At 41.5% G+C, this 27,478-nt stretch overlaps 2 protein-coding genes across 3 annotated transcripts in view; one reads left to right on the top strand and one right to left on the bottom strand.

Moving 5' to 3' along the window:
- Positions 1 to 12,660, top strand: part of KCND3 (potassium voltage-gated channel subfamily D member 3) — a 120,222-nt gene extending 107,562 nt beyond the window's left edge. The window contains exons 4-7 of one of the 2 annotated variants that reach the window (XM_050911524.1): positions 6,425 to 6,517; positions 9,244 to 9,300; positions 10,263 to 10,510; positions 12,456 to 12,660. In XM_050911524.1, the coding sequence (XP_050767481.1) occupies positions 6,425 to 6,517; positions 9,244 to 9,300; positions 10,263 to 10,510; positions 12,456 to 12,660 (603 nt within the window). The remainder of the gene's footprint in view (positions 1 to 6,424; positions 6,518 to 9,243; positions 9,301 to 10,262; positions 10,511 to 12,455) is intronic. The other variant, XM_050911525.1, reaches the window with a different exon arrangement.
- A 7,615-nt stretch (positions 12,661 to 20,275) lies between these two features.
- DDX20 (DEAD-box helicase 20) lies at positions 20,276 to 26,869 on the bottom strand. The gene is given in 13 exon segments (XM_050911289.1): positions 20,276 to 21,206; positions 21,209 to 21,394; positions 21,397 to 22,062; positions 22,734 to 22,835; positions 22,922 to 23,027; positions 23,753 to 23,835; positions 24,531 to 24,589; positions 24,985 to 25,123; positions 25,512 to 25,654; positions 25,734 to 25,848; positions 26,142 to 26,310; positions 26,535 to 26,629; positions 26,716 to 26,869. Coding segments are annotated over 11 exon segments (1,941 nt in total). The 5' UTR covers positions 26,239 to 26,310; positions 26,535 to 26,629; positions 26,716 to 26,869; the 3' UTR covers positions 20,276 to 20,961.
- Between the last annotated feature and the right edge of the window lie 609 nt (positions 26,870 to 27,478).

Raw genomic sequence — 27,478 nt, forward strand, 5'->3', positions numbered from 1 at the left:
CAGTTTGGTGGTGGGTTTATTTTTAACAGAAAGGCCTCTGGAGGCTAGTACTAGCTATTCATGAGAAGAAAAGTTTTAAGTACGTCAGATTGCTCAGCAGAATCAGCGAAAATGAGAGGAGGTTATTACATTAAGCCCGATCAACACCAGAGCAGGTATTAGCACATTTCATGGATTTCATTGCAAATAAATCAGCCTTTCGTGCACGTGGGGAGCAAAGAGCGAGATGAAGAATGCTTAATTGAGCCACCAGAGCCGCCTAGCACTTGTTCATGCATCCTTACTTGGGGCCTAATCCTTCAAATGTATACTATTTTCCCTGGCATACATCCTTGCATATGTAAAATCAAAGCTGAAAACCTTTTCAGCTCATGGTGAAAGCTGCTCACTAGGACCTGAGCCCACTCCTACCCAAGTTCAGTGGGTACAGCACACAGAGAGAAATTGTGCAGCATCATATTTTGCATGTAGGATGCTACTCAGTGCAGACTGAGGCAGAGGAATCTGGCCCTTTACAACTGGAATAGTTTTTAAACTGACTCTACAAAAGCACTTCACATGAAGTACAGATTTGGAAGGTAGGCTGTCTGGATCAGTTTCTGTTCTCCCCTCCAAAACAAGTTTGATCCTCCTGACTACGCATCTAACGTTGTCTCCTGCTCTGCGAATGGCAGTAACACTTGGAAAATCTGTTTCTTGAACCATATGTTGCTGTTGAGCAGTTCAAGAAAAGCTTCTTTATCAAGAAGAGACTAGGAAGACTGGTCACACCTAGTCCAGAGCCTTATCCCCATAAAGGAATGGCTCAGGACTGGGATGCCAGCTCAGCTGAGATTCTGCTGTTCCATTACCCAGGAACATGCAAAAATTTGACTACAAATTTAAAACTTCCTTTTGAGCTTTACATTTCTAGTTTTTAAAAATGCCAGAAGAGCTTAGCAGGGACACTCAGTTTGCAGTTGATCTTCCAGCCTGTCATCCCAACAAGAATCTCCTCACTTCTCTTGTCAACCAAAACTCCCTGCCAAGACCACTCACGGAAGAGCAGCTGACGCACCAATGCTTAAGTCCAAAATGCATGAGGTTGAGAGAAATATTTGGCTGAATGGGTTCATTTCCTGGCACTTGCCCAAAAATAAGTGTAAGAAGGGTCATTTTGTTGGATACAAAGCTACTGTAGACACAGGAAGGAAAACAAAAACATTTCTGAAGAGGTTCTAGAGGATTTTTTTTACCCATTAATAACGGAATTTAGATATATAGTAGCACCTAGAGCAGGTTTTCCCAAGCTTTTCTGGGTGCAACTTGCTTTCTGGTGGGCTTATAGCTCTAAGTGCTAACATGACTCCCCCCACAGCCCAGTAAGATCCACAAATCCTACTTTGAAAAGCACTGAATATTGTGTACATCTCTATTAATACTCTGTAAGAAAATATCCCCACCCTAAGGAACTTCCTGTGGAAATAGTCAAAAGCAAAGTGTATAGGGAAGGAAGAATTACCATCCACCTGTGACACGGGAATATAATTTACTAAACCAAGAAACTTGCCAAAGCCATGCCTAGCATCTGCACGACCACCAGGAAACAATCTTCGACTACCCGAGGACTAGCGGCATACCTGAATCAAGAACCAAGACATGTCTCTCCATCCACAGGTAGTGGCATTAATTAATTACAGAACTGCAGAATGTCCTTTGTTGTAAAGGTATACATGACCGTTTTAACTCCACAAGGCAAGATTTTATGTCCTTTCATTTTATGGCAGAAGAAACTATTCTTAAGAGTACAAAATGTGAATGACAGCATAGTCTAGCCAGTCAAATTTTTCAAGCTGTAAAAATATGAAGGAATGTGACTTCTGTAGTTGCTATATTAGGGACCAAAATATTATCTACATACTGTGCATATCCGTCAGTCAAATTAATATCAAACTGCTTCATTGGTCAGGTACACATCCCATTTTGATACCTTGCCCAGGACTCATGCTAACTTTAATGGACTTCACATGGCCAGATTGCCACAGGGCTGGTTTGTTACCCAGCAGTAATTCCAACTGCAATTACTATACGGCCATGACTAGATATTATTGCTTTCATCATTAGCAATCACACAGTACTGTGATCAATGTATAATTGTTTTACAAGTGCCCAGCAGATTGCCCTACAGTCTGACACCTTGAAGGTTCACCCAAGGAAAACAACTGCCCCAGAATGTATCCTGGCTGTGGCTCTGCAGTCAAACTAATAAATTAGGAAATAAGGACTGTTCAAGATTCCGGAACATGTGCCAGAATGTCCTTTCACTAGCAGCAGAATGAATACACTGACACCATCTTTCAAGGGAACAGCATGTCTTCAGCCTGTAGCCTCATATCAAAGTAAAGAAAAAGCGAAGAAAAGGATTCATCCAAGGACAGCAGCAGGAAGGAGTTCTGCTCCTAGCAAGAATACAGACTCTTGCTTCAGAAACATGTGGATTTATGGCATTTTGCATTTGCCATCTAGACAGGAAGTACTCAGACAGTTTTCTTCTCATTTAGAGAGATTTTTAGTGGGCTTTATGTCAGAAGTGCTCAAGGGATGGCGAGCTTCTTCCCATGGCAGCAGCCTACATATCCTCTTAGCGTTAATCTCCTTGTACAGCTAGCTGAAACTCCCTTTTAGCTAAAATGCTAGGAGGTGTATATCCTAGGAACAGTAGGTTGTGAGGTCTTGTGCCTTTTCACAAGCAGAATCTGCTTAGCCATAGATAAGCGTTATAGCCATTCTCATGGGAAGGGACAGTCCAACCACTGAACCACTTCATCTCAGTTCACCAGTGCCCAATTCTGCATGCTGAAGCACTAAGTAGAAGAGGTAAAGTGGAAGTATTTTGGATTTCAGAACTGACACTACAGTGTGTTTCAGTCTCCCTCCAAGCAACCAGCAGTTCACTGAATGCCTTCCAAGAACAAACTGAATGGTAGCTGGCATCAAATCCTTGCAAAACTGGCATCCCAGCTCAAAAAGCAAACCATCTCCTCTCCTCCCTCCCACCAGCTTTTTCATTACAGCCAGACTCTTCTAATGAAGACACAGATTTTGTTTGCCTGAAGTAATGTAGGCACCGCTGATGTGTACTCTATAGGTACACACTCCTCAACAGTACTATCAAAACGCCAAGCACTTCTGTGATGTTGGCACTCTCACTGTCCTAGGTCAGTAGTTCCTGCAGATCTCATTCTTAATTTGCATGTAAGGATGCTCTCAGTGGTTGCATGCTCTTTGTTTCTGAAAACACTGAGCTGACTGAAGAAAAAGTGAAAGGAAGATAAGGTACGAGTCATACTCACTAATGCTACACTTTATTCTTGGTCACTGCCATCCCTCGATCCATTTCCATCAGCAGCAAGCCTAGCCTCCTGATGGAAGGCAGAGGGGGAGACTAAGCCGTGCAGCCAAAATTTAACAATTGGCTTAGGTCTTCTGCCAGAGGTACGGAAGCTCTGTCTTTGCTTTCAGATTCCATTTAGATCTCCTCTCAAGCAAATCCTCATAAAAAGATACTGTTTGCAATATGCGCTCTTTCTCTCTCCTTTTCCAGTGTTTTAGTGCAGCAGCATATCTGCTTTAGGGCTTGCAAGGACCTCCATGGGAAATACTCCAACACGGACTTCAGCAGAGTCAGTAATCTCAGCAGGGTACGAACAGGACCTGCTTGATGTGTTAGTTCAACAGGGGGATTGTTAATAAGAAAAATGGGACTGATTTTTTTTTTTAGGCCACTTCTAAAAATACTTCTGGGAATGCTCATCTTCCAAAACAACAGCAACAAAAAATCCATAACCTGCCTAAGATGCATTCCCATAGGAATCTATTAATTCTGTGTACAGTAAGTCGGCTTTCTTAATGTACCAGTTCAGCTATGTTTTGGCATCTGTCAGAAACAGAGTTATTCCTTCACTTAAGGATCACAGAACCATCCTGGAAATGGCATCCAGAACACGCATTTGCAGTGAATCACTGGGACACATGGGTATATTTAAAAGCAATGCTTTAAGCATAGTTGAATTTGACCCCCTTGAGAGCAACAGACAACGTCTTAGCACTTCTGCCAAGATGTTCTGCTGTGTCTCCCATCCCACCCATTTTCTCTCTTGAACAGTTAGATACTGCTGTTTCGTGTCTAAGCAGAGATTCAAGCTATGCACATCAAATTTTGACTTTCAGATTTAGGCATTACAGAAGACACCAGGCACCCCTTACTTATGGAGCACAGGGAAACATTTTACAACACCTAATTGCTATTTTAATGCATGTAATTGTCTTTGAAAATGCTAGTCATCAAAGACACACACAGATTAATGTGTCATGAAATCACAGTGAATTTCAAGATCAGGAGCTTAAGTAGTAGTAGTAAGTGAACATCCTTAACAACCCAGATCTTAAATCTGCCACCACAGAACAGAGAAAGTGAGAAAAAATAATCCTGGCTCTCAAATAGCACAGAAACTCTCTAAACAACCCCTGTTGCTTCTTTTCCTTCCATTTCTGAGGTGTATCTGATCATCAGATGATAGAATAAGTGACATGCTATATTTTGAGGAATGTAAGCATCTGATTCACTGATACAGTGCAGAAATCAAAAATACGGAGTACTGGATTTCTCCCCCCACACCCAAGTTGACTAAATTGGCCTATTGCTGTTTCGATGAATGCTTGATGCCAAGCTTTCTGTGTGAGCTAAACATTACGCACATACTGAACTCAAGCTCCTAACCTCTTATCCATTTCTATTTCAGCTGTTCCAAGCAGATCAAGCCCCTCAGTTTAACAAAAGCACAGAGACTGGTCCGAGATCTGCAGCTTTTCCTAACTACTAATAACACTGCAGTTTGAGCAGTCTCTTCCCCAAATCACCACGTACACACATACCTGATGTAGAAGCCGAGAACAGACCAGCAAAAGCACCCCAATAAATCTTTCCAAACCAGAGTCCCTAAAGAGGCAGACCAAAAGCAGTGCACCCCCTTCAACTCTTCCTATGTCTTCCTAGGAGGGACCACTCCTTTTAATAGTTTTTCGACCTAAATACTCTCAGCTGTAGCCAATCCCTTCCCAGATGGCACCGGCTGCTGGCTTGACTCTAAGCACACTCTACTCTCTGAATTAGCTTCCAAATTTGTTAGCCACATTTCAGCAGTTTGAGTACACAGGGGAAAAAGGAAAGCTGGTCCCCAGTTGTACAGGTGTTGCTGTACAATGAGTCAAGTATCTAGATCGTGAGGTCTTTGGAACAGGCTTGCCTCGTTCTGTTTTTGTGCTAAAAGTGATGCGCAGAGGGTTCCTGGTCAGTTCACAGGACTCATGCGCACTGTGTTACTAAAACATAAATCACAGTAAGCCATCCTACTGAGCGAAAGCCACAATCCATAAGAAACTTATGAAGATGGGACCTTCCTTCTCCTAGGGAACTGCTGCCACGTTTCATGTGAACATAAACCCTTTGCCACTGCTGCGCAATGCTTCTTCATTTGAAGTATGCTTCAATAGGGTCATTTATATATATTAACTCTTACATACGTACATAGCATCTGCCTGTTCCTCCCTCTCCCTGTCTTTCAAAGAGGGCTTCGCCACAGGAGGGGTTATACACCTTCAGTTTGCACCGAACCCAGTCCTCAGGACCTGCTATAAACTCCCCACCAACAACCATATACACTGAGGCAGGGAAAGAGCAGCGCCCTTTTAATACACTGCAGGTCCAAAGCATGGAAAACAACCGGTGATGTCCATGAAGAGGAGAGACAGAGCCAGGAGTCCTGTCTCTAGAAACAGCATTAGAAAGTCCAAAACATGAAGCCTGGATTCACATTTTTTGATCTGGCGTGCAGCCGTGACTCAGGAGGCTTTGGCAATAACACATGCAAGTTCCAACAGGCCCAGCACTGTGCAGCCCTGAAGGTCAGGCAGAGCCAGGCTTTCAGCTCAGCGAAAGCAAGACAGCTTGCGTTTTGTCTCCTAACAGAGGCTAGAGCTCAGGGTACATCTGTTGGCATTCAAGGGTCATGTCAAGCTTAAAAGTGTAAATGTTTTTTTGAAAAATAAAACAGCACAGGTTCTTCTTTTCTTTACCTTCTGCTTCCTGAGCCTTGACATTATATGTCAACGGTACTTCCTAGGTTTCCTCCCCAGCTACAAAATGGCTGGAAACACCCTGGTTTTGAATCACAGCTGAGTTCCTCACCTGAGTTTACAAGCCAAATCATTAAGAAAAAAAATTAGGTAACCTCGTAAGAGTCATGAGAAAAACCTGAGAGCTGGCCACATGAAATTGTTACCTTTATCCCTGTGAAAGCTAATGCTGGTAGTTCTGTTTTCATGGTTTTACACCTGGTTTGGGTTTTGGTTCCCCCCCCCCCCCCCTTTTTTTCTGGCTATTCAGGGATCCACTGAAGATGAACAGCATATGACTAAAGGCACCTCCTTAATTGAAAGCCAACATCACCACCTGCTGCACTGCCTGGAAAAAACAACCGTAAGTAGCAACACAATCCTTTTACATCTTACTAGTCTTTGTGCCTGGCCCAGGCTTCATATGGAAAAGATGTGCACACAGATGCTCTGAAGTGGCACTCAGGTAGACATACGCAGTAGACCTACAAGCTATGCCAGAGAGGGCTGACACTCAAGCTCCCAAGAATATTCTGCAATGGGTTAAACGCACTTCTATTTCATTGTCTTCTTTAAAAAAAGAATAATTATTGTGCAAAGGGATAAAGATGTGATTATCTGCTACTCCACAGTCATCTACACCAGTACAAAGTCAATAACAAGTTGCTCAGTTAAGTTCACTTGAATGTAACTAACTTTTCAGCATGGGGTTAGGAAGATCCTATAAACAAGCTGTACATTAAGTTTAATTTCTTCAGTGCTTTTGAAAGAGAACTAAACTGCATTTGTCCTGTGCTATCAGTCACACGTCATATATACTCGTCAGTTGTGCAAATTAGTAATAAAGGACAGTTCTGCTGCCTTAAGAGGAGGAAGATGCTGTCAGTGACTCGAAGCTACAACCTGGTCACCAGTGCCTGCAGGCTGGAAAAAATAACCTTTAGCCCTTTGTATGGCACAGAGCGGATGAACTCTCTTAATGGGTTTAAAGGTTGCACATATCTTTTCTCACTACAGTTCTGGTTACAAGAGCAGGTAATTTATCTCAAAGCCAGTCAAGCAGTTTCTATAACATGACTTTTCTGTTTGCATCATGCAAGGTGTTGGGAGTGAGAATTTTATTTTTCATTATTAAGTGATTCTGTATGCAGAAGTCTCTTGGAACATTTCAGATATTTATTTGATACATATGTTTTACTTCCAGGTTTATATAAAAGGTTCTGCAGTAAAGGAACACATTATCTATACCACGATTCATTCTAGAAAGAATGAAGAGAGGTTAACACTTGAAATATTCATGCCTTTTTCTATCTGCATCCATCATCAAATGTACTTTTGATTTCTGACTTGCAAGAGCTTTCTTTTAGATAAATCACCTTCACTTCCATAGTTTGGCTTATGCTGGAATAACACCACTTAGGCTTCAGCAATACACTGGAAGAAGATGACTGGTTAATTACAGTGACCTGCTGAGTACAGCTGGTTTATCACAATGAGCTATAAAGGTCACCGTTCCAAGGACAGTGAACTGATTCTTCCTGTATCAATGACTATTGAATTTATTTTATAAGACTCATCTTGCCTTTATTTCTAGCAATTTTGGATGTTACATAACAAGCAGATGTTTCACAATCTGACTCTTCAGTTTATGCTTAAAACCTTCACTACTATGACCCATATTTCACGAGAATACTTTCATTTGAAAACTTTAATGAATTGGCTGAAGCATACAAAAGCTGACAACCCTGTCTCCAGGGTCTGCCCTTGTAAGGCCCTGACTTTGTAAAGGCTTATAGAAATTCTGACCTCTGCACAGGGCGGTTGGACATCTCTGGGAGCTGCATGAGTCGCTCCATTACTAACAAGCCGGTTAGGGTGCTGGAAGTAACATGGCCAAAGTGTATCCTAATTTGTGGATGTATTAGCCTACCACACTAACAAAGCTAGATTGCCTCCAGCACGCAAGCCTACCCAGAAAGCGAGTCTCAGTGGTTGAAAAAGTTCCAAACGTTGCTTTTTTCAGCAAAGAATGGCAATAACAGTGATACTTTGAATTTTGATTAAAACCTAGAGGAGAATCTGCACAATATTTAATGTGTTTTCCCCCACATTTTTCAGCCAGTTATTACCGTGATGGTGCATCAAATCACGTAGCAAGTTTGGAGTCTGGTCTGAAACTGTCAATCAAAATAGTTCAATCAGCTTGAAATTCTATAGTTCATATAATCTATTAAAATATTATGCAACAGTTCTCCTCCCAAAAATTTAAATCGTAATAAAAGAATTTTTAAACACTGAAGAGTCATTCTGTGACCAAGTTGCAGGAATGGAATGAGGAATGTACCATGGTTGCAAACTTGTTTCAATGGGCAATTCACCTTTCCTTAAAGTAGGCAGAAGGATTCTAAAAGTACATTATTTATTGTCATGGTATCTGTGGTCGTCACTAGCATACAGCCTTACAATTGAACGGCTGTGAATGGCTCACAAATCTGGTGTGTCAGATGACAAAGTGACCCTAAAGTACTTCTAGCTGCCATAACAGAGGTTACCTTGTCATATTAACACAACAGATGGAGTTTGTTCAAACAAAAGGAAGTTTTTTTCCACTCGTTCCAACTCCCAGACTGAGTATGGACATTCACATGCCATGTTTTCTCCAAATGCTGAGTGCATTGAATCCAGTCCTTCAACCCAAACCTTTCTTCTGTGTTTTTACAGAGTATGATCAAAACCCATATCCATTGGTGACCCAATGGCAATACAATTCCAATTCATTACTTGTGAATCAGCAGCTGAAACTTTGTTTTCCTTTGCCTTCGGCTCTCAAAAGATCAAAGTAATAAAGTTGTTACCAGTGTTGTTCTATTTCCAAGAACGTAACATTAAAAAGCCTAAGTGTGAGAAGGAAGGAACAAAGGGGTCTGATTCAGGCGAGGTTTGGTAAAGAGAAGGTCCCGTTGCCCATTCAAACTTGAGCGAGCCAGCTGGAATGCTGAGGCAATAGATGCAATGCTGGGACTAAACTTCTGAATGCCGGAATGGACAATCAATTGTGTTTTTATCTTTTGTTGGCATGTTGTCCCGTAGGGATTGTCCTATCTTGTGGATGATCCCCTGTTATCTGTACGAACTTCCACCATCAAGGTATTTCCTTTTCAATTCAATCCGTTTTCTCTATGGTCTCTGTGACGTGTCTGGAGAGTGTTTGCTTCCTTTCTCGTTCCTGGTCTTGTCCTTGGGAGTTTGTGCACGTGGCTTTTTTTGGCTATCCAGTGCTCTTGTTTCCTGTGAGTTGTTAGTTGTTCCAATGAAAACTGATGGCTGCCTTCACCGTGGTTGCTTTTGTTTCCCATCCTTTCTGATGCTGACAGGGACCGGATAAAGTATGTTCACTGGGACTACTTGGGTGTTCATACGCACACATAAGAGTTCTTTCTTTCACGATTTCTTCTTCCTTAGCACAAAAACTCTTTAGAGATTCAGCTTTCTGAATTTCTTTCCCCTATACACTTCCCACTCTTACCTGCCATGTTTATTTCCACTCAGCTAACAGCACCCAATGAATTGCAGATATGCTTTGAACCCAATAGCCAATACAAGCGACATCTTGCAATTAAGCTCTATGTCAAGATGATCATCCAAACACAATACAATCCTGTCCCCAGGCACAAAGAAAAAGGAGCATGAACCTCCTCGTGGGTTTCATAACCATGTGGCATTGCAGACTTTTTGAAGCCACTTTTGGAATCCAGACACAAAAACGAAAGGAAATTCCAACACAATATATTAACCATCTCAGACTACGTAAGCAAGGCAGCATTGATAGACTATCATGCTTTTGTCACTGCAACAGCTTCTCTTATTCCCCTACTGATGCAGGAGAGCAAAATCTTCTCTTGGTTGCAGTGAGCGAAAGGGCAGTCATTTCTTTTTAAGATCTGCCTAGTGCAAATATTTTCAGGCACAGAGACAGAGAGCATCTTACACAGACAAGGGGCTGACACATCCCACCAACCTAGCAAAAGGTGCTGCTGAAAACAAACTGCTGTTGGGCCAAAGCTGTTGGTGTCACCAGAGAGTAACGGCACTGTTTTTTCCCCTGCCAGAACCACGAGTTCATAGATGAGCAACTGTTCGAGCAGAACTGCATGGAGAGCTCAATGCAAAACTATCCTTCTTCTCGGAGCCCCTCCTTGTCAAGCCACCATGGACTGACCACCTCCTGCTGTTCTCGCCGTAACAAGAAGACCACTCACCTTCCCAACTCCAGTGTGCCAGCCACTCGCCTCCGGAGCATGCAGGAGCTCAGCACCATCCACATCCAGTGCAGTGAGCAGCCCTCACTTACAACAAGGTACAGTAAGTAGGCTCTTGCTGCTAACTACTGCATGCAAACCTCTGAAGTGCATTATCCAACTGGACGTTCTTGCAGGCCTACTCTCCAGCCAGAGAGAGGGGTCTAGTGCTGGGAGCATCTTTGTTTCCCTCCTTCTAATGACAACCCAAGGAAAGTGGCTCCTAGCTGTTCCGGGGAAGAACCAGGTCAAAGCTAGACACTAGTGCAGCTCTTCTCTGGCCAGACTGGACATAGAAGAATGAATTCCAGCTGACACCTGCCTACGAAGTGCTAATCACACATGCAGGAGCCAGCAGTTCCCAGCTGTCAGCCACGTACCAAAGCTGGCACAGGACCACTTCGCAGCCCACCTCCCAGATAGCCCAGTACTTCCAAGCCTTTACTGGGAGCAGGCAAAGACAACTGGCTAATCAGTGTCTGTCAGCAAAAGCTGTTAGAGAGCTGTACACACTGACACGGTCCACCGGGGACACTCACTCCACTGATTTTCATTGTCCAAAGTCTAAATCGCAACTGTAAGCATCAGGCATCACTGGGAAACAAAGAAGGAGGAATTTCACAACGGTGTCTTAGTAGCTCTCACCTAAAAAGCCATTAGTGACACAGGTGAAGAAGTGTCTCTTAATAGAAAATTTTGAAATTTTCATTTTATATATAACTTGCTGAAAAAAATCATTTCTTCACCATATCTTTCTTGCAAATATTAAATTACTTTCTAAATCCCCCTCAGCCCATTAAGCTGCTTGTGCCCCGGGCTGTTTTTGAACTTACCATTCTTCTTCTCCCCACTCCTGTCAAAGGGATCTAAAAACTGAAACAAAGCTGCCTTTAGGGCAGCAACAGATTACTTTGTGCCATGGTGAGGTCAGAAGGGCATTTCAGAGAATGAATTATGAATGAATAAGCACAAAACAAGTCTCCAGCCATTGCAGTTTCAAGATGACAATAGTTTAAACCAGCACCTGAAACAGTAATTCAGGGGAATGTCAACTATTCTATTTCAGTGGGTGCTAAATCAGATGCCAGTGATATTTTAAATGTCAACACTGTTTGTTATTTCACTTGCTTACCAAACTGTGTAAGAATGGAGAGAGAAAAAAAGCTTTTAAGTTGTTTTTCATGTGGAATGCAACTAACTGGGTGTACTGGTTACCACTGGCAGAACCACCCAGTCCCTAAGACTGCCCCACTCTCAGCTTGTGACTGAGGCAACCGGGGAGCAGAATGGGTTCTGCCGTGTTCTTGGGATGCTTGAGCGAACAAGAAACATCCTCTTGGTGAGTCACTCTGAGATAACAACAGCAATAGCTTTCCAACTGGGAGCTTTACATTTTAAAAAGGACAGGCCTTGTGTTTAAAATGAACATGTTGGGCTGGTAATAGCAGACTCCTGTAGCTGTGCAGATGCACAGAAATCAACCTATCATTTTCCCTCTGTAATTAATTATAGGATGCAATTGATGCAGATCTAATAAGAATGCTCCCAGCTGCCAGATCCTTGAAACTACTGCAGAGAGATGAAAGAATAGAAAAGATCAATGGACAGTGAATTTGAAAGAGGCATTTGAAATGCAAGGAAGACAACATCTCTTTCTCAGAAAGAGCTACCTGTGCTCTGAAAAGATGCAGTACACAGGACAGTATATTTAGATGTCCTCTTAATTAAACTAGAATTATGCAAGAATGAAATGGAAACATAGAACGATTTGCCCTGTGAAAAGCTGTATCCTACCCAGGGGGAATATTAAAAAAGCTTAGTTTAATCTGGGTAGAAATAAATGATGCCTTGCAGGAACTGGGGGGAACATTTAAGTGGAGTCTTCTGAATATTTTGGTGCCCTTAGTTCAGAGGAATAAGATATTGATTAAGAACAACTACCGTTCCCATCCTTTCTACTGTCTGGTTTTAAAAAAAAAGCCCAACACTAAATTTGTTTTCTAGTCGTTCCAGTCTCAACATGAAATCAGATGATGGGCTGAGACCGAACTGCAAAACTGCCCAGATAACGACAGCCATCATCAGCATCCCCACGCCACCGGCACTCACACCAGAAGGCGAGAGTAGGCCTCCACCCAGCAGCCCCGGCCACTCCACGAACATTTCCACCACCACCACAAGCAACATAGTCAAGGTCTCTGCCTTGTAAGATGTCTCACGCACAGAAGGAGGCTGGAAGACCAGTGCCCCTCTCCCTCCACACCTCCATGTTCCTTTCTTGCTGCAAATTGTGCCTGGATGGACCAACCTGACATTTTGTCATCGAATTAGCAATGGAGACCTAAAAAGGCAGCTTTCTTCAGACTCGCATTCATGTTGTGGACTGAGGAAGGATTAGGAAAGGGAGGAAGAGGCTGGTTAAAGGAAAAACCTGCATGGAGAGCGTGTTGTGCCATGGTACAGAGCAAAAATCACCTGCGGAGGCTGGAGGGAAAGAATCATCATGGCAACAAGAGAGTCAATAAAGAAAACGGAAATATAACACTGTGTATCGCAGCACCTTTTTAAAGGTTTTTAATGGATAATATTTATTCATGAGGAAATGACTGAAAAGGTGAAAAACAATGGATTTTGTGAATTTTTTTTCTTCATGGAGCAGAACCTTTAAACCAACCAAAATTTCACATTTTTTTTCTTTTATAGGAAAAGATTTAGACAAAGAAGCCACCTGTCACAGAAATCTATTTCCATTCCTCTGTGTGTGTGCGTGCGAGCGTGCAGCAGAACCACATCAGAGCAACACTGAGTTACAAAGAGCAGAGCATGCTTCCATGATTGGGTGCACAGTAGGAAAATACAAGCATGTGTCAGCACATATATGTGCACACGCACACACACACGACTATTTCACCCTGGATGGCATTCTTTATTTAGACAATTTTGTATCCGCCTTTTAAGTCAATACAGTGCAATTGCAAACAGTGTGTTTGTCTGCTAATTATTGTCTGTGAAAACATATTTGTGGAAAAAAAAAAAAAAGACAGGCTTTAGTAGTTTTAGTCCCACATGGGTATCTGCTTTCTATTTTTGTTATCACTTACTTGTAAGAGTGTGACTAGACTACCAGTTCTGTATTTTTAAAAAGGAAAAAAAAAAAAAGGTAGGATTCTTTTTTAATACCGTACACACAAATGGCAAAGAATGAGAAAGCACTGAACTCAACTGCATCAAGCATTCATAAGTCTAACAGAGGTTTCTTGTAACGTATGCCCATGCTTTTTAATTTTTGTTTTCTATATATAAATTTCTTTGCTAGCACTGGACATACAACCCATTGTAAATAGTAGCCAAATAATGTCTGGATCTATACTTGATAATTAACCCCAGAGCCAAATATCTTGCATGGACAGAGAGGTATTTGGCTTTTTCACAGTCTTAGGGCTCCAGTTATCTCATCAATGGCTTCTGGGTGGCACTGATTTTGGGGGTAGACTAGGTTGGCAATTTTAGTTCTCCAGTCCCAGCACAAGATCTACAGCATGCATCCACTTGAGAAGGAGGAGCAGTACTGGAGTTTGGAAAACATTTGATAAAGTGTGGTACAGACAGCATTTTCTTTTTGCAGTTCTACACTTAGTTTGAGAAAAGTCACGCACTTCTAGTCAACCAAAAACTGAAGTAACACTGTGTGGTACTGCCAAGAAGTTAACACTTCTAACTAAGCTGTGGTCAGTCCTAGCACCTCCTTCTGAGATCCTTCTAGGAATGATCTATTGTAAGGAAATACATGGTCCTGAAACTAACTGATTTTTCCCCCCCCTAAGAAGAGTAACTTTTTTCTTCCATTCTGCCATTCTCAAGTCCCCTTTTCATAACAGGCATGATCCACAAAGGGCAGAGTAAGGAACAACGTCACCCACCTTTTCACTTGTCATACACTGTTTGGCTAATTATTGTGCTCATGCACAAACGCCTCTTCAAGGCCCTATACACACCCACAAACGGCGATGTGCCTAGCCCCCAACAGCTTGTAGATAATAAGTAAATATTTCAAGTGTCCTGTTTCTGAACAGTGATTTTACCAACATTAGAGTTAAAAGAACTACTCAAAGCATGTTTGAGGCTGATTCAGCAAAGGGATGTCTTTTTTTAACATCTGTCATAATCTATCCTGATGTAGTACTTATATACACATATACACGCATACACATATAAATAAATACAGACACATACATGTATAGATAGATAAATAGACCTACATGCTGACAAACATATGAGCTAGCAATCTGCTTTGTTAGCACTCCTAACCTATTAGTCTATAGAGTGGACTCAGACGGCTGATGCATTAACTCAATACCCTCCTTAGAAACCTACAACATTCTAGGAATATTAGGGCTATGGCTAAGCCTTCAGTAGCTGCACCAGCTTATAGTCATTTATTCCAGTGCTGTAATATGTTACCCAAAATTATGTTTAGTCCTGTTTTAAATGATTAAAACGCTCTGCCTTTGCTGCTTCCTGTAGGAGGTTATACTGCAGTTAATCTTACCATTATTGAGTTTTTCTTGATGTTTTAATTTAATCTTTCCTTTGCTTTAATTTCATTATTTGTCATCATCTGCTCCTCATCTGAACACCCTCACCCTTGTAGATCAGAGGCCTTGCTCTCCACCACTTACCACCTTGCAACCTCATTTACACTGGCACAGAATGAGGGTTAAATGCTACCGTGCTGACAGGGTGCAGCGTTCCTTCCAATGCGCAGGAGTAAACGATTACAAAGAGTCAGGGACTCAACATGGATTCTCGGTGCTGCCTTTCTTATTCCTGATTTACTGTGGAGTGGTAAACAAGCCACTTCATCTCTCTGCACCCATTTCTTTATCTGTAAATAGCAATCATGGCAGCCCTTGTCTAAAGCACTATTGGTGCATTTAATTGCTATCAATCAAAATGCTTTTTAGAAAAAAAAAATATCAACATTTTTAAGAGGGGGAAAAAAAAAGTAAGGAGGAAAGCCAGTCCTTGGGGTTTCTGGCTGGCTGCTTAGGCTCAGATTGTAGAGGCAGCCACGGCCTTTGTTCTCTTCCAAGGAAGAGGAATCATTGTTATGCTTGCTCAAAAATACATGGCTTGCCTCTTCTACCATTAACTTAGCAGGTGCTGCCCCATGCAGTCAGTACCTCAGCACAGACTTCCCAGAGGATAAAGACAGACAAAATTAAGGAAGTCTGAGCCTAGAGGAACAGGGCTAAAAATATTTTTAATGGAGGCATTAGCTCCCTTTATACACTGAAGTAGACTGAGTAATGCTTCCGAAAGCACTTGAAAATATGCTAGTACAAAACCTCCCTGGATGGCCCAACACAGCTACATCCTCATTATGAGAGCACTGTGCATTCATTGAAACAGCAAAGACAAGAATCTATCGCCATCGTACCAGTGGTTGGTAGGGCATAACATAGCATCCTTCAAATGAAACGCAGGGAAGAAGGGAAAGCATTTGCACAGAAGAGCATGGGAACTGCACTGCAGCCACTTATTCCTTCAATAAAGGGAGGCAATTAGCTTTACAAAACTGCAAGGCTCTTTATAATCTTTAAATAGCAATTTATAAACCATTGCTGAGATAAGGCCAAGTCACTCCTGAAAATTCCTAGGCCGGAATTTAACTGAAGGATTTGGACCATTCTCTCCAGCAGTCCCCAGTACTGCCCTGTATTACCAGCATCCCTCTCCCCTTCCCCAGGGCCATACACATACATTGACATGGATATAAAAACCAGCACATACCCCTGCAATCCTGGTCATTCCTGATGCATATGGAAGGGGGCTTCTTCAGGTGTGGGCTACCTCCGGGAGGAGAAGCATCCAGAAACATAGGTAGGTTCTAGTCCTGATACCTTTCTGAAAGGCAGGTGGTACAAAACAGCCTGATTAGCAAGACTGCTCAACACAACAGCAACAGTATGTTGGCAGTTCATTTCAAAAGCCTTCCCCCTCTCCTTAATTCCTTACAACTTTTTATAGTTTTAGAAAAGTTCATTAAAAAAAGATAAAAATGGATTGTTTGTACAAAAAGCAAGTAGAAGGGGATTATTTTTTCAGTCTTTCATAAAGCAATATTAAATATATCAAAGGAGCAACACCTTTGTCCAAGCATTTTATTTCCTTTCCAAAGCCTTTTCTGAGGGAAAAATATTTTCACAGATTTTCAGCATATTCTATTAATAGATTTACTCTCTTCTCACCTGGCATTGGGCTGCTAATAGAAGGAATCACACCCAATTGGCAAAGAATGATGAGAAATACCTTTCACATCTAGGCTTTGACTTCCATCTACTCTTTCTAAAATCCACCTTTTACTTTAATTTTCCTTAAAAATCTTAAGGACACCCATAAAGAAGAGGCCACAGATAACACATCTTGGTACATAAAAAATTAAAGAATTAAAAAATGTAATCCATCCTCCGCTAGCATAAGATCCTTCACTGCAATATATTGCATTGCTTTCTCTAGATTAGATTTAAAATTCTCCAAGGAAAGGACTCCCACCGCTTCCCTGGAGAGCTTATTCCAGACTAATAGATCTCAATGTCAAGGATTTTTCCCCTGCTGTTCAGCCATAACTCTTCCTTATTTTTTCCTCTCTTGCTGCCATTACACTCCCTCGCACCATGTTAAATTATTCTCCTCTCCACATTGTAAGTTAGCTGCCTACAAGCATAAGAGGAATATAAAACTTTCTACAGCAAAATCTTATCCCAGAGACTACTTTTGTCTGTCAAATAATTATCATTGTTAAAAGCGAACTGGGGAAAAGGTAAACTAAGTAACACACGTGGCTTTAGTGTGGAATAAAGTTAATAGCTAATTCAAAATACACCCTTCTTCACAGTTGGCCAGAAATACTAATTTGAATCAATGCTACTTGTTTAACCTGAAACAGTTGATAATATACTTGCACTGCAAACCAGCACTTATCATTCTAGTTTAGACAGCTTAAGGTGTGCGCATGAAGATCAGATTAATACCAGCTAGAGAAAGCAATGTTTCTTCAAATATTTTGCTTTTTTAAGTAAAGAGGTTGTAAACATGTTGTATCTTACATGTATTATAAAGCAAATTCAGCAAATTAAAAATCACATTTAATTCACGGGTTGCAACATCCCTTGGATCCTGTAATATTTTTCTATGTCAGACTATGCCAGAGTTACAAAGTCAGCATTCACGGATGGCTTGCGAATATCAGCAGCTTTGAACTGAAGACTTCATTCTGCTTTTAAAGTTAGGTGAATAATATACCTTTTCCACATACTTTACCAATCAAATACATCTTAATTGATTTTTTTTTTTAAAATCACTTATTTTTCTCCAACACTTTAAGCAACTGCACTAGATATATGACTTCAGAGCTCAAATTTTTAGGCTTCACATTTCATGATGCCATAAACACTCTTCATAATGGTTTTATCTTTCTAAAACTTTAAGAGCAAACAGAAGGCAGTGTGCACATTGATTAGAGCTAGGAGACTTAGCATCAGGAACCTATGTTCTACTCCTGATTGTCTTGATGACTCACTAAGTGACCTCGAAGAAGTCATTTCACCTCTCTTTGCCAATTACACAAGCTGTATAGAATTTAATACCTCCTCTTTCAATAAGTGAAGCTCAATTCATGAACACCTACAAAATACTATACAGAATTCTGGAGAAAGCATACCAGAAGAGTACTGCTACTTACATTCAGAATGCAAAAAGTATGCAGTCAGGTGGAACAGTCAAAAGACCAGGTGACAAAGAGCTTGTGAAAATTCCTTCTTGAGTTGTGTTCTCAGTCAATAGTCTGTTACTTTGTGTGTATACGTGTGCACGTGTTTCTTTTCTTTTTGATTTAAACTAGTGCTAGTCACAGAAGTCACAGAGCTGTCTGGGTGAGACGTTAACAACCACACTGAATGCTCTTCTCCGTTCTGTTGCAACTATGACTGGGAGCTCCCACTGACTCCTCGGACCAATGAAGTATCTGACAAAATGCGTGTGATGGTATATTTTTGATAAATCAGTAAGGCATTCCAATGCAATTGTGTTTTCTTTAGAAGTTTTATGTTATGAGAAGCTCTCAACCTTATTATTTTCTATTTTCGTACTATAAATGGGCTTTGCTTACAAACGTCAGAGGACAGATACAAAATGTACTGTATACAACTGCAGGTAGCTTCATTTGAGAACAACTTTCTAGAAGAACCAAGTTTCCTGTTGTCTTCTTTTGGAATTGTAGTGCATATGTTGAAACTTGTATATCATTTACAGTATTGAGTCTTGTGCCACTGCTGTACCTGATGTATCCAATCTGGATTAAACAGAGTATATGCCACAAATACCAAGATGATGCTGTAGATTTCTTCTAAAAAAATTCTGGGAGGTTCTTTTGGAGAACTTTGGGTGTTGGCCTAAGCCACTCGAGTTGCATTTAAATACTAATAACTCTTACTTAAGCAACCATTAGTGAAAACAGCAAGATGACCAAGATGTTATAGGAGAGCAATAATGCAGATACCTAAGTGCATCTCCTACAGTATCCTCCTTTTGAACATTAAGAGTTGCAACAAAATTCATCCTGGAAACAAAACCAAAGGCCAGAATCCTGGCCTTTTCAAACTATGCATCAAAATCCAGGTGACCCCCCTCCCTGGGGTAATTTGTGACACAAATGGAGTAAGGCAGGAAAAAAGCACAAAAAGAAAAATACTTCTCCTAATGAGATATTTATTATATTTAAAGAGCACATCTCATGCCTTTCTTTTAAAAGGCAATCTCATCATGGCAATTCCATTTAGGCCGAAGTCGTGCATTCTATACTGCAGATAGGGTCAGCTTGTTTCAACCACAAAACAAGTAGAGCTGATCTCATCTTAACCATATCAGAAAGTGTCACTTAGAAACATTACTTAAAACTTTCAAAATTCTTTAAGCAGAAATTAAAATTACTTAGTAGGTGACCTCTCACACCCACCGAGTTAGAGCTGAACAGAACAGCTCACAGACCACCGTCTCTCTTGCAGCAAAGGCTGACACCCACTAGGTGCCACCATTGCCCCAGCCGCAGGAACACCCCACACCAAGCCACAGCAGGACAGCGCCCTTGCTTGCCAGTCCTGGGCCGAAGTTCTGTGCCACTCATGAGCTAAATCAATCTTACAGTTCTCCTGCACAGTGAAGAGTCCGACCTGCCTGGTATAAAGTTTAGACCCACCACTGCACAAAAAGGTCAGAAGCACTGCCAGGGACACCACAGGATTTGCACAGGGAATTTTGCAAGAACCTTAGGAACGCTCAGGCAGCAAGTGACTTATGTGAGCTGAGTGAAAACATACTGAATTTCTCAAAATGAAAGTTGCTGAAGGTGAGCAATCAAGTAACCTTGAAGACATCCACTGCACCAAATTAAAGCAGCAGCAGCTCTCCTTGGAAGTACACTTCATAGTAGGTAGGAAGCAGTGCTTTTACTAAGGAAATTCCAGCCTTACTCTGCTCAAGAAAAAAAAAAAGCAAAAAAGCAACAGACTATCTGCTCTGGTGAATTCTGAGAAATCAGAGAAACTAGCTGAAGAAATCTGTCTCTATGATCCCAAACATACTACAGCTAGAGGATGAAATTTCAAAATTAGTGTGGAGTCAACCTAGGGTCAATACCCCCAGCCAGCCACTACTCTCATCTTTTCCTGTTTCAGGACAGCTACATACAAAGCAGTGCAACCCAAACAGGAAATACCAATTAGTTTTAGTACTAGCAGGTAATTTCATTTCTAATTAAAGCTTTCCTGTAAGTGTGGGAAGTCTGATATCGCTGCACCCAGAGGGACAGACCAATTATGATTGCTGCGTATTTTCTACATAATTAAACCATCCTCTACTGCACAGCTTGCCATACACCTAGCTATAGAAGTGTTATTTATACAGTGTTAATTAACTGGATTTAAATTAGCAATACAGGCATGGAGATGCAGGTTTCACTCTGCCACTTAACTAGTATATAATCAGTGCCTGGTGTTTAATAAGAGAATTACAGAAAATGGAATGATCTCCAACTATAAACAGACTATGTAGTCTTACGGTGAATTCATCTTCCCCCAAAAGTCACACGGAAGACATACGTCAAGCAAATAAAACTGGAGTTGGTTTGTATTTTCTCCTTACTGAGATTTCTTACATATAAGTGGCTGCCTTTTGTCTTCCTTTGTTTACTTTGGATTGTAAAGATTGCAAGTGAACATCCAGCTGTCTTTCATTTCCTTTTATTAACAACTTGTTGTAACACCATCACTGGAAGGCATGTAAAACATTTACCTAGACACAGCTCACTTATGAAAAAGACAGTATTTTTCTTCAATCTTAAACAACGTCTGTTTATGTTTGTCAATGTACTTGTAGACCACCAGTTATGTTTTCACAGATAACGTCCATTCATTGTACCAACCAGCCTGTCCCTAACAGCAGTGTCATTACATCAATCACCACTTTTCAGCAGTTCCTGAAGATAGACTGAGTTGACATGATAGGCATTCATCCAGTTAAATTGTCTGTAACTTTTCCTATAGTGAGACACTGCAGCATAGTAGTTTTGCCACGCTTGATAATAAGATTTCCAGTAGTTTTTGTAACTCCAAGCCTCATATGGAACACCATCATCCCAAGAGCTGCAGGAGCAGTCGTCTTCAGTTTTTCTCATGGAAGGACTAGACAATTGATGTAATTGCTTTTCTTTTGTTTAGCATTTTGTTTCAGAACTTTCTTTTTCACTTGATTTTGCTTTGGGACTTGTGATAGCTCCGGAGGCTTCTCCGGTGTAGGACAGAAGCCTGCATGACCCTGACGCACTGTGGGAACAGCATTCTTCTCCTGTGTATCTGAAAATGCTTCAAAGCATGAGTTATTTTCCTACTACTGGAGGAAGCCCTGGAACTGTACGAACCATCACTGTCACCAGACACAACACCGTTTGCTACCGTCTCTCTATTATGTTCCACCTCTTTCCACTCTACACCACCATTTCTGGGGAGCTCACATTGTTCTCCTGGGCCTGAATAGCTTCTTAAAATTTCAACCTCTCTCTCTAACCCTTCTTTAATGAAATACTCATAGTCTTCAACAAACTCTGAGAAGCTCCAGGAATTCTTCGGTTGGTTTTTGAAAGAAGACAAGCATGGAATTCTGGGAAGATTTTTTTTTAAGGCCTCCTCATCTGGAGCCTGAGTGTCATGTCGTCCATCCATTCTGGAGACGGTTTTCACTCGATTCCTCTGTTCTGTGCGGCAACTGGAAGTTTGGGGGTTTGTACTACCTTTTTCTGTATTTGCAGAATTTGTGCACTTTTTAATCTGCTTTTGCTTCAGAGCCTTTTTTGGCCTTTCTACAGAAGAATTATCACCTGGAAGATCAGAAAGAGGCTGAGGTACCTCTGAAAAACTATTTTGGACAGGCTGCAGTACTGGTTCCTCTGGTCTAAGACACACAGTGTCAGAATTCACTGAAGCACCTCTATGTATAACAGGTTTGACTTCTACCTCCCCATCTTCAAATTGATCCATCATTCCAGGAGGTATAGGCTCTGCACAAAAGGGAAACAAGCAGGCACTCAATTAAGTGCATCCTTCCCTCTAGAACTCAAATGAGTATCGAAGAAAAGCTTTGCAAAATTGCAGATAAGATGTTAAGACATGTTAAGTTAGGGCTACAAACCGACCCCTTCTGTTCTTGAACGAGCTCAAATAGCCAGAACATTTTCTTCATGGAAGGCATCAAAAAGTTGATCAAGACAAACAGCACTGCATTACTTGTCACCTATTTTTCATATCCTACTTAACTAGATAAAAAATTAGAACTTATGCGAGGCAAATGTTACATTTCTAGCAGAACAGCTTCTGCCAAAGCAAGCGTAGCAAATCTTCTGCTGCTTCAATTATTCCTTCTCCTACTGTATCTTACAGTCTGAGAAAGGCTTAATACTAGATTTCTGGAAATCCACGTAGTTATGTAGTTGCTTAAGCAACAGCTGGATGCAGAGTTCCTCTCCCTATCCATAGGCATGCATTAAGTTCATTTTCTATTGCTTCGCACAACTGCGGGAGTTACACAAGTAGTCATTAGCACAGAGTATGAAAAACCTGTACCAAAATTAATGCAGCTTCAGCAGAGAAGACACATGTGGACTTGTCTGAAGCTTTGAGTAACAGAAAACCACCAACAAAAACCCAGTTGTGTTCATAGGACAGAGCATACCTGGTAGAGGAAGAAGCTGAAGATTACACTTCTGAGCAATTTTCATCATCATGTTTTCTTCCTCTCCGCGGCAGCAGTATGTCACAGATAAACCTAAAGTTCCTGTGACACACAACAGAAAGTGTAATTACCTAGCCAGAGCCAGTGAAGCTAGTGCAAGCTCAAGAAATCCACATGACTCTTTTTACCAAAGCGCCCAGCTCTGCCAATACGATGCATGTACGTTTCCCAGTCTACGGGTACATCCAGGTTGATAACCAGATTCACTTTTTCAGCATCAATTCCGCGAGATGTCTTGAGAAAACGAGAAGGAGAGAAGGGGATAGATAACTGAATACGCTAAACAGATCTTTAAATAAATACAACACATTTGGGAGTAACTGCTCATATAGTAACTTTTAGTTGTTACAATACACCATAAAGCACCCACAATTTTCCAGCCAGTTTACAGTATTACATGTAAAATAGGCATATTGCGCTGGAACCATGAAAACGAGGGATCATTTTTCTTACGCCTTTTACGTATCCAATACAAGCAAGCACGTTTTTTTCCCCCCTAGCATCAAAAAGTCCAACCTGACAGCATGCAGTAATCTTTTCATGACAGGACCTCAAACGATCAATGGAAGAGAAAAATACATCAACCACAAAAAAGCTGAGAGTGCCTCAAACATAACCACTGCTCTATTTAAAGTTGTTTGCAATGTTACTATTGCGAGCATACTGTACTAGAGAAACAAACTATTCCTTCCCATAGCTCTTATCCAAAGGAAACAACTCTACTCCTCTGAAACACCTACAAGCTTCTACAAAGCAAGAGAGATAAATTAAAAACTATTTTTGAACCTGGTGGGAATAGAGGACAATTTCTAAGTTTCACAGTGAAAATAAGTCGCACACAGCGCTCAAGTCACATGCTTTATCCGTACATTTATGTTCTATTCAATTCCAAGTCAAATCTAATTCTCTGAAGTAACTTTATGTGCAATACTCATGTATGCTATAAAATACTAACTCACCAAGTCTGTAGAAATCAGAACTCTACAGTGGAATTGCTTTAATTTAGCCATAGCATCAAGTCGTTGATTTTGATTCATGCTGCCTAGAAAGACAAAAATTAGAAACAGATTACATTCTTCAGTTTTATGCCCCTCAAATTCTGGAAAACACTGCTTTGTAAAATTGTAGATGAAATCAGCAATAAGGCTAGGAGAAACTTCCTCAAACATCAGTTCTAAATGAGTAAACAACGAACAAAAATTTGAAAATAAGGAAATTCATTACAAAAATAATTCTTTCGCTTGTTTTTAAAGAGAAACCAATTATGTAGATACTTAACCCTCGTGAACAACACTGACTTTAGACAAATTTTATTTTAACACATAAACCATGGAAAACACTAAAGTAAAAATTCAAAGGAAGGTTTCTAATAAATATTAGGTGCCAGCTATCAGCTTTTTATAGAGAAGCTAGAAATAAAAAAAGATATAAATTCAACATTTGCATTCCAAACAAACACTGCTTCAACCTGCAAATGTAAGTTAGCTTTCTCTTTACAGATAAGCCAATGTACTTATCTGGATATTCATAAAAACGACTCTCAAATTTGAAAACAGGAAAGTTAATCAATATAAAAATTAATTAACATGTAAGTCTTAAAGACATACGAAGATTCAAATGCTCTTCTTAGTTATTCAACCAGAGGCCATGCAAACCAAGATTTAAGATTAATTTTCCTATTTTAGGTCACATTTATGCACAACTTCAACAGAATCAGAAAGTTTTGAATGGACTTACCCGAAATGCATTCAGCAGGAAAGCCTCTGGATGTTAGTATTTCAGCTAGATGTTGAGCCCTGACAGAATATACACAATGAAAATTGTAAATATAACCGCAGACCTAACCACCTCTCCGCATTTCTTAACAACAGGCTATTCTTTACAGCCAAGGACTACACTCCAAAATTGTCACTTTCATCTTTACTTCTAGAACAATCACCTCACAGATGGAAAAGCACAACAGGATATCGGGTCTCACGGTACTCTAAACAATGTATGAGGTACCTCCATGCTAAAGCATTCCTCTATTTTAAGTATTTCATATTGCATTCCTCTGGTTGTGCTTCAGATCTGAAACTTGCACACTGCTTTAAGACCTTTACAGAAGGTCTATATAAATTTATCCATGAATTGACATTACAGCCGCTGCTTTCAAACATGCTTTTTATAGATTTTATTTCGAATTTATTACCTGCTATGCAAATTTGAGAAGACTAAGGCTTGATTAAATGGAATCTTGCTGAATAACTCCTGTAGGTGCTGGGTTTTCTCCTCAAATGTCTTATGCGGGAGCGGATGGGAATTCACAATTTTATAATACTGCTTCAGCCCTGAGCATGAAACCAAAAATACTATAATCAGATTAAGGGTTTCCATAAAAACATGAACAGTGCTATGCTGCTGTCAACATATGTCACTGCAGCTAAAACAAAGACTTTAAATTTAAACAAGCATGCATGTGCCAAACAAGAACCTACAGAACAGGTTTTTCTTAAAAGGCTGAAATATTTTCAGAACTGATAGAAAAAAACAAAGTTACATTCATCATTGATGTTTTAAATACATCAATACTGGAAACAAATACTTCGTAAGCTAATCAACTCACCTGTGGAGGGAAGTTATGAAGCATCACAAATTTTAAAGCCGTATGTTTTAGGTTTTAGTATACTCCTCTTAATCTGTTGATAACAACATCACTATAAATGAACTTCTACTTACCAATGAGACTTGGATCAGTAGGGTTCAACCTCACAAATGTTGGCTCTCTCATGTACCTGGTCAAAGCATTAGCTAATGATTCAGGATAAGTAGCTGAAACAGCAAGCATCTGTTTATTGGCCGGTAGTGAAGAGTAAATCCAACTGCGAGACAAAGAAATGGAAATGACTAACAAATATCTATCTAATCTACTGATAAATGCATAAGAAGTGTTTTTCTTACTTGATTTGTTCCTGAAAGCTGCCTTCTTCTAGAAGCTTGTCTGCTTCATCAAGAATGAAAAGCCGGATACTGGCTGTATTCAAGTAGTCCAACTCTATGAGCTGTTTTATTCGACCTACATATGAAAAAAAGTAAAAGGAACTTCAAAAATATTAATGGAAAGGTTCTAATGATGAGTTTTGCAAATTCTTAAAAAACTGATTTTAATAAGCCTTATAAAAAGGGCATATTTAGAACAATCTCTCACTAAAAATACCTTTTTGGTCTGAATATCTTTGGCATTGGCCTTTGAGACTATCCCCTGTGACTAAAAAAACCAAAACCTACCAAACCCAGATTCCAAAAGCACCAGTTATTGTACTGTGAAGCATCACATGGTATCTGAAGCACAGTGAGGCTCATCCTTACCTGGGGAGCCAACTGCTATGTGGCACTTCTTTAATCTGATTTTGTCCTGGTTCAAAGGAGTCCCTCCAATGAAGACGTGGCATTCCAAGCCTTCCATTTTTATTCCAATAGTTGTAATTACAGCATGAATCTGCACAGCAATCTCTCGCGTAGGAGCCAAGATCAGAATCTGTAAGGGGCAAGAATTAAACCTGAAAGCTGCAGAATGCTTCCAATGATTAAAGCCCAGCGTCGAGTCGTGATGATGTCAAATACTATGTCTCACAGGCGACAATGCCGTTTTCCCAAGAAAATGAGCGATTCCCTCTCACAAAGCAAAGCCCCCCGCCCCCCCGCGTACCGGTAATGGCGGGCCGGGCCGGCGCGCAGCAGCAACCCGGGGCCGGGGCTCACCTGAGTGGCGGGGCTCTCCAGCAGCACCGCGTCCAGGGCGATGGTGGAGAACACGCAGGTTTTGCCAGTGCCAGACTTGGCCTGCACGATGAGATCTGGAAAGAGCCACCACAGAGGTCACCGGAGGCCCCAGGCTACCCCCAGCCCCGCGCCCGGCCCCTCACCCGGCCCGCCCGCTCACCCAGGCCGCAGCGCCCCAACGGGATGGCCTTCAGCTGGACCGGCGACGGCCTGTGGAACCCAGCCGCCTCCAGCCCCGCCAGCACCGGCGCCGACAGCAGCAGCGACCCGAAGTCGGACGGGCCGCCGGGCACCAACACGTCGCGCGTGCGGAACCGTCCCTCAGCCGCCGCCGGCGTCTCCGCGGGCGCCGCCATCTTGGGGGGAGGACGGGGCGGAGGGTGGCACCTCGCGAGACGCGCCTTTAGCCCGCGCCGCGCACGCGCACGGGGCCAACCTCCCCCCCCGCCCCCCGCGCGCCATGCCGCCAGGGGGCGCCGCGGCCGCCGATTGGCTGGCGGGGGCGCGCGGGGCTGCCTGTGGGTGCGCGGCGGGACGGGGGGCTCAGTGAGGCGCAGGCCGCCGAGGGGGCCGGCAGCCGCGGGCTCCTCAGCTGGTTTGCTGGCTTGTCATTTTTTTTTTCCTACCAACATTAACCATTATTTCCTGTTTATGCTAATAACCAGGGCTGTGACTCCCCGCTGTGTATCTCAATAGGTGCACTTATCTGCATAGAAGCAATTAATGATGGTGTTTATGAAACAGCAGCCCTTTATATGGAGAAAGATAAACCTTTGCAGCTAAACAGCCCTTCATACGTCTCTGGGTCATTTGTTTTATGAAGAGCACAAAATTCAGGCATCCCTGGGTCGTTCGTTTTATGAAGAGCACAAAATTCAGGCGTCCCTGGGTCGTTCGTTTTATGAAGAGCACAAAAGCTTAAA

Source organism: Gymnogyps californianus, chromosome 27 (assembly GCF_018139145.2).
Source record: "Gymnogyps californianus isolate 813 chromosome 27, ASM1813914v2, whole genome shotgun sequence".
Lineage (NCBI taxonomy): Eukaryota > Metazoa > Chordata > Aves > Accipitriformes > Cathartidae > Gymnogyps > Gymnogyps californianus.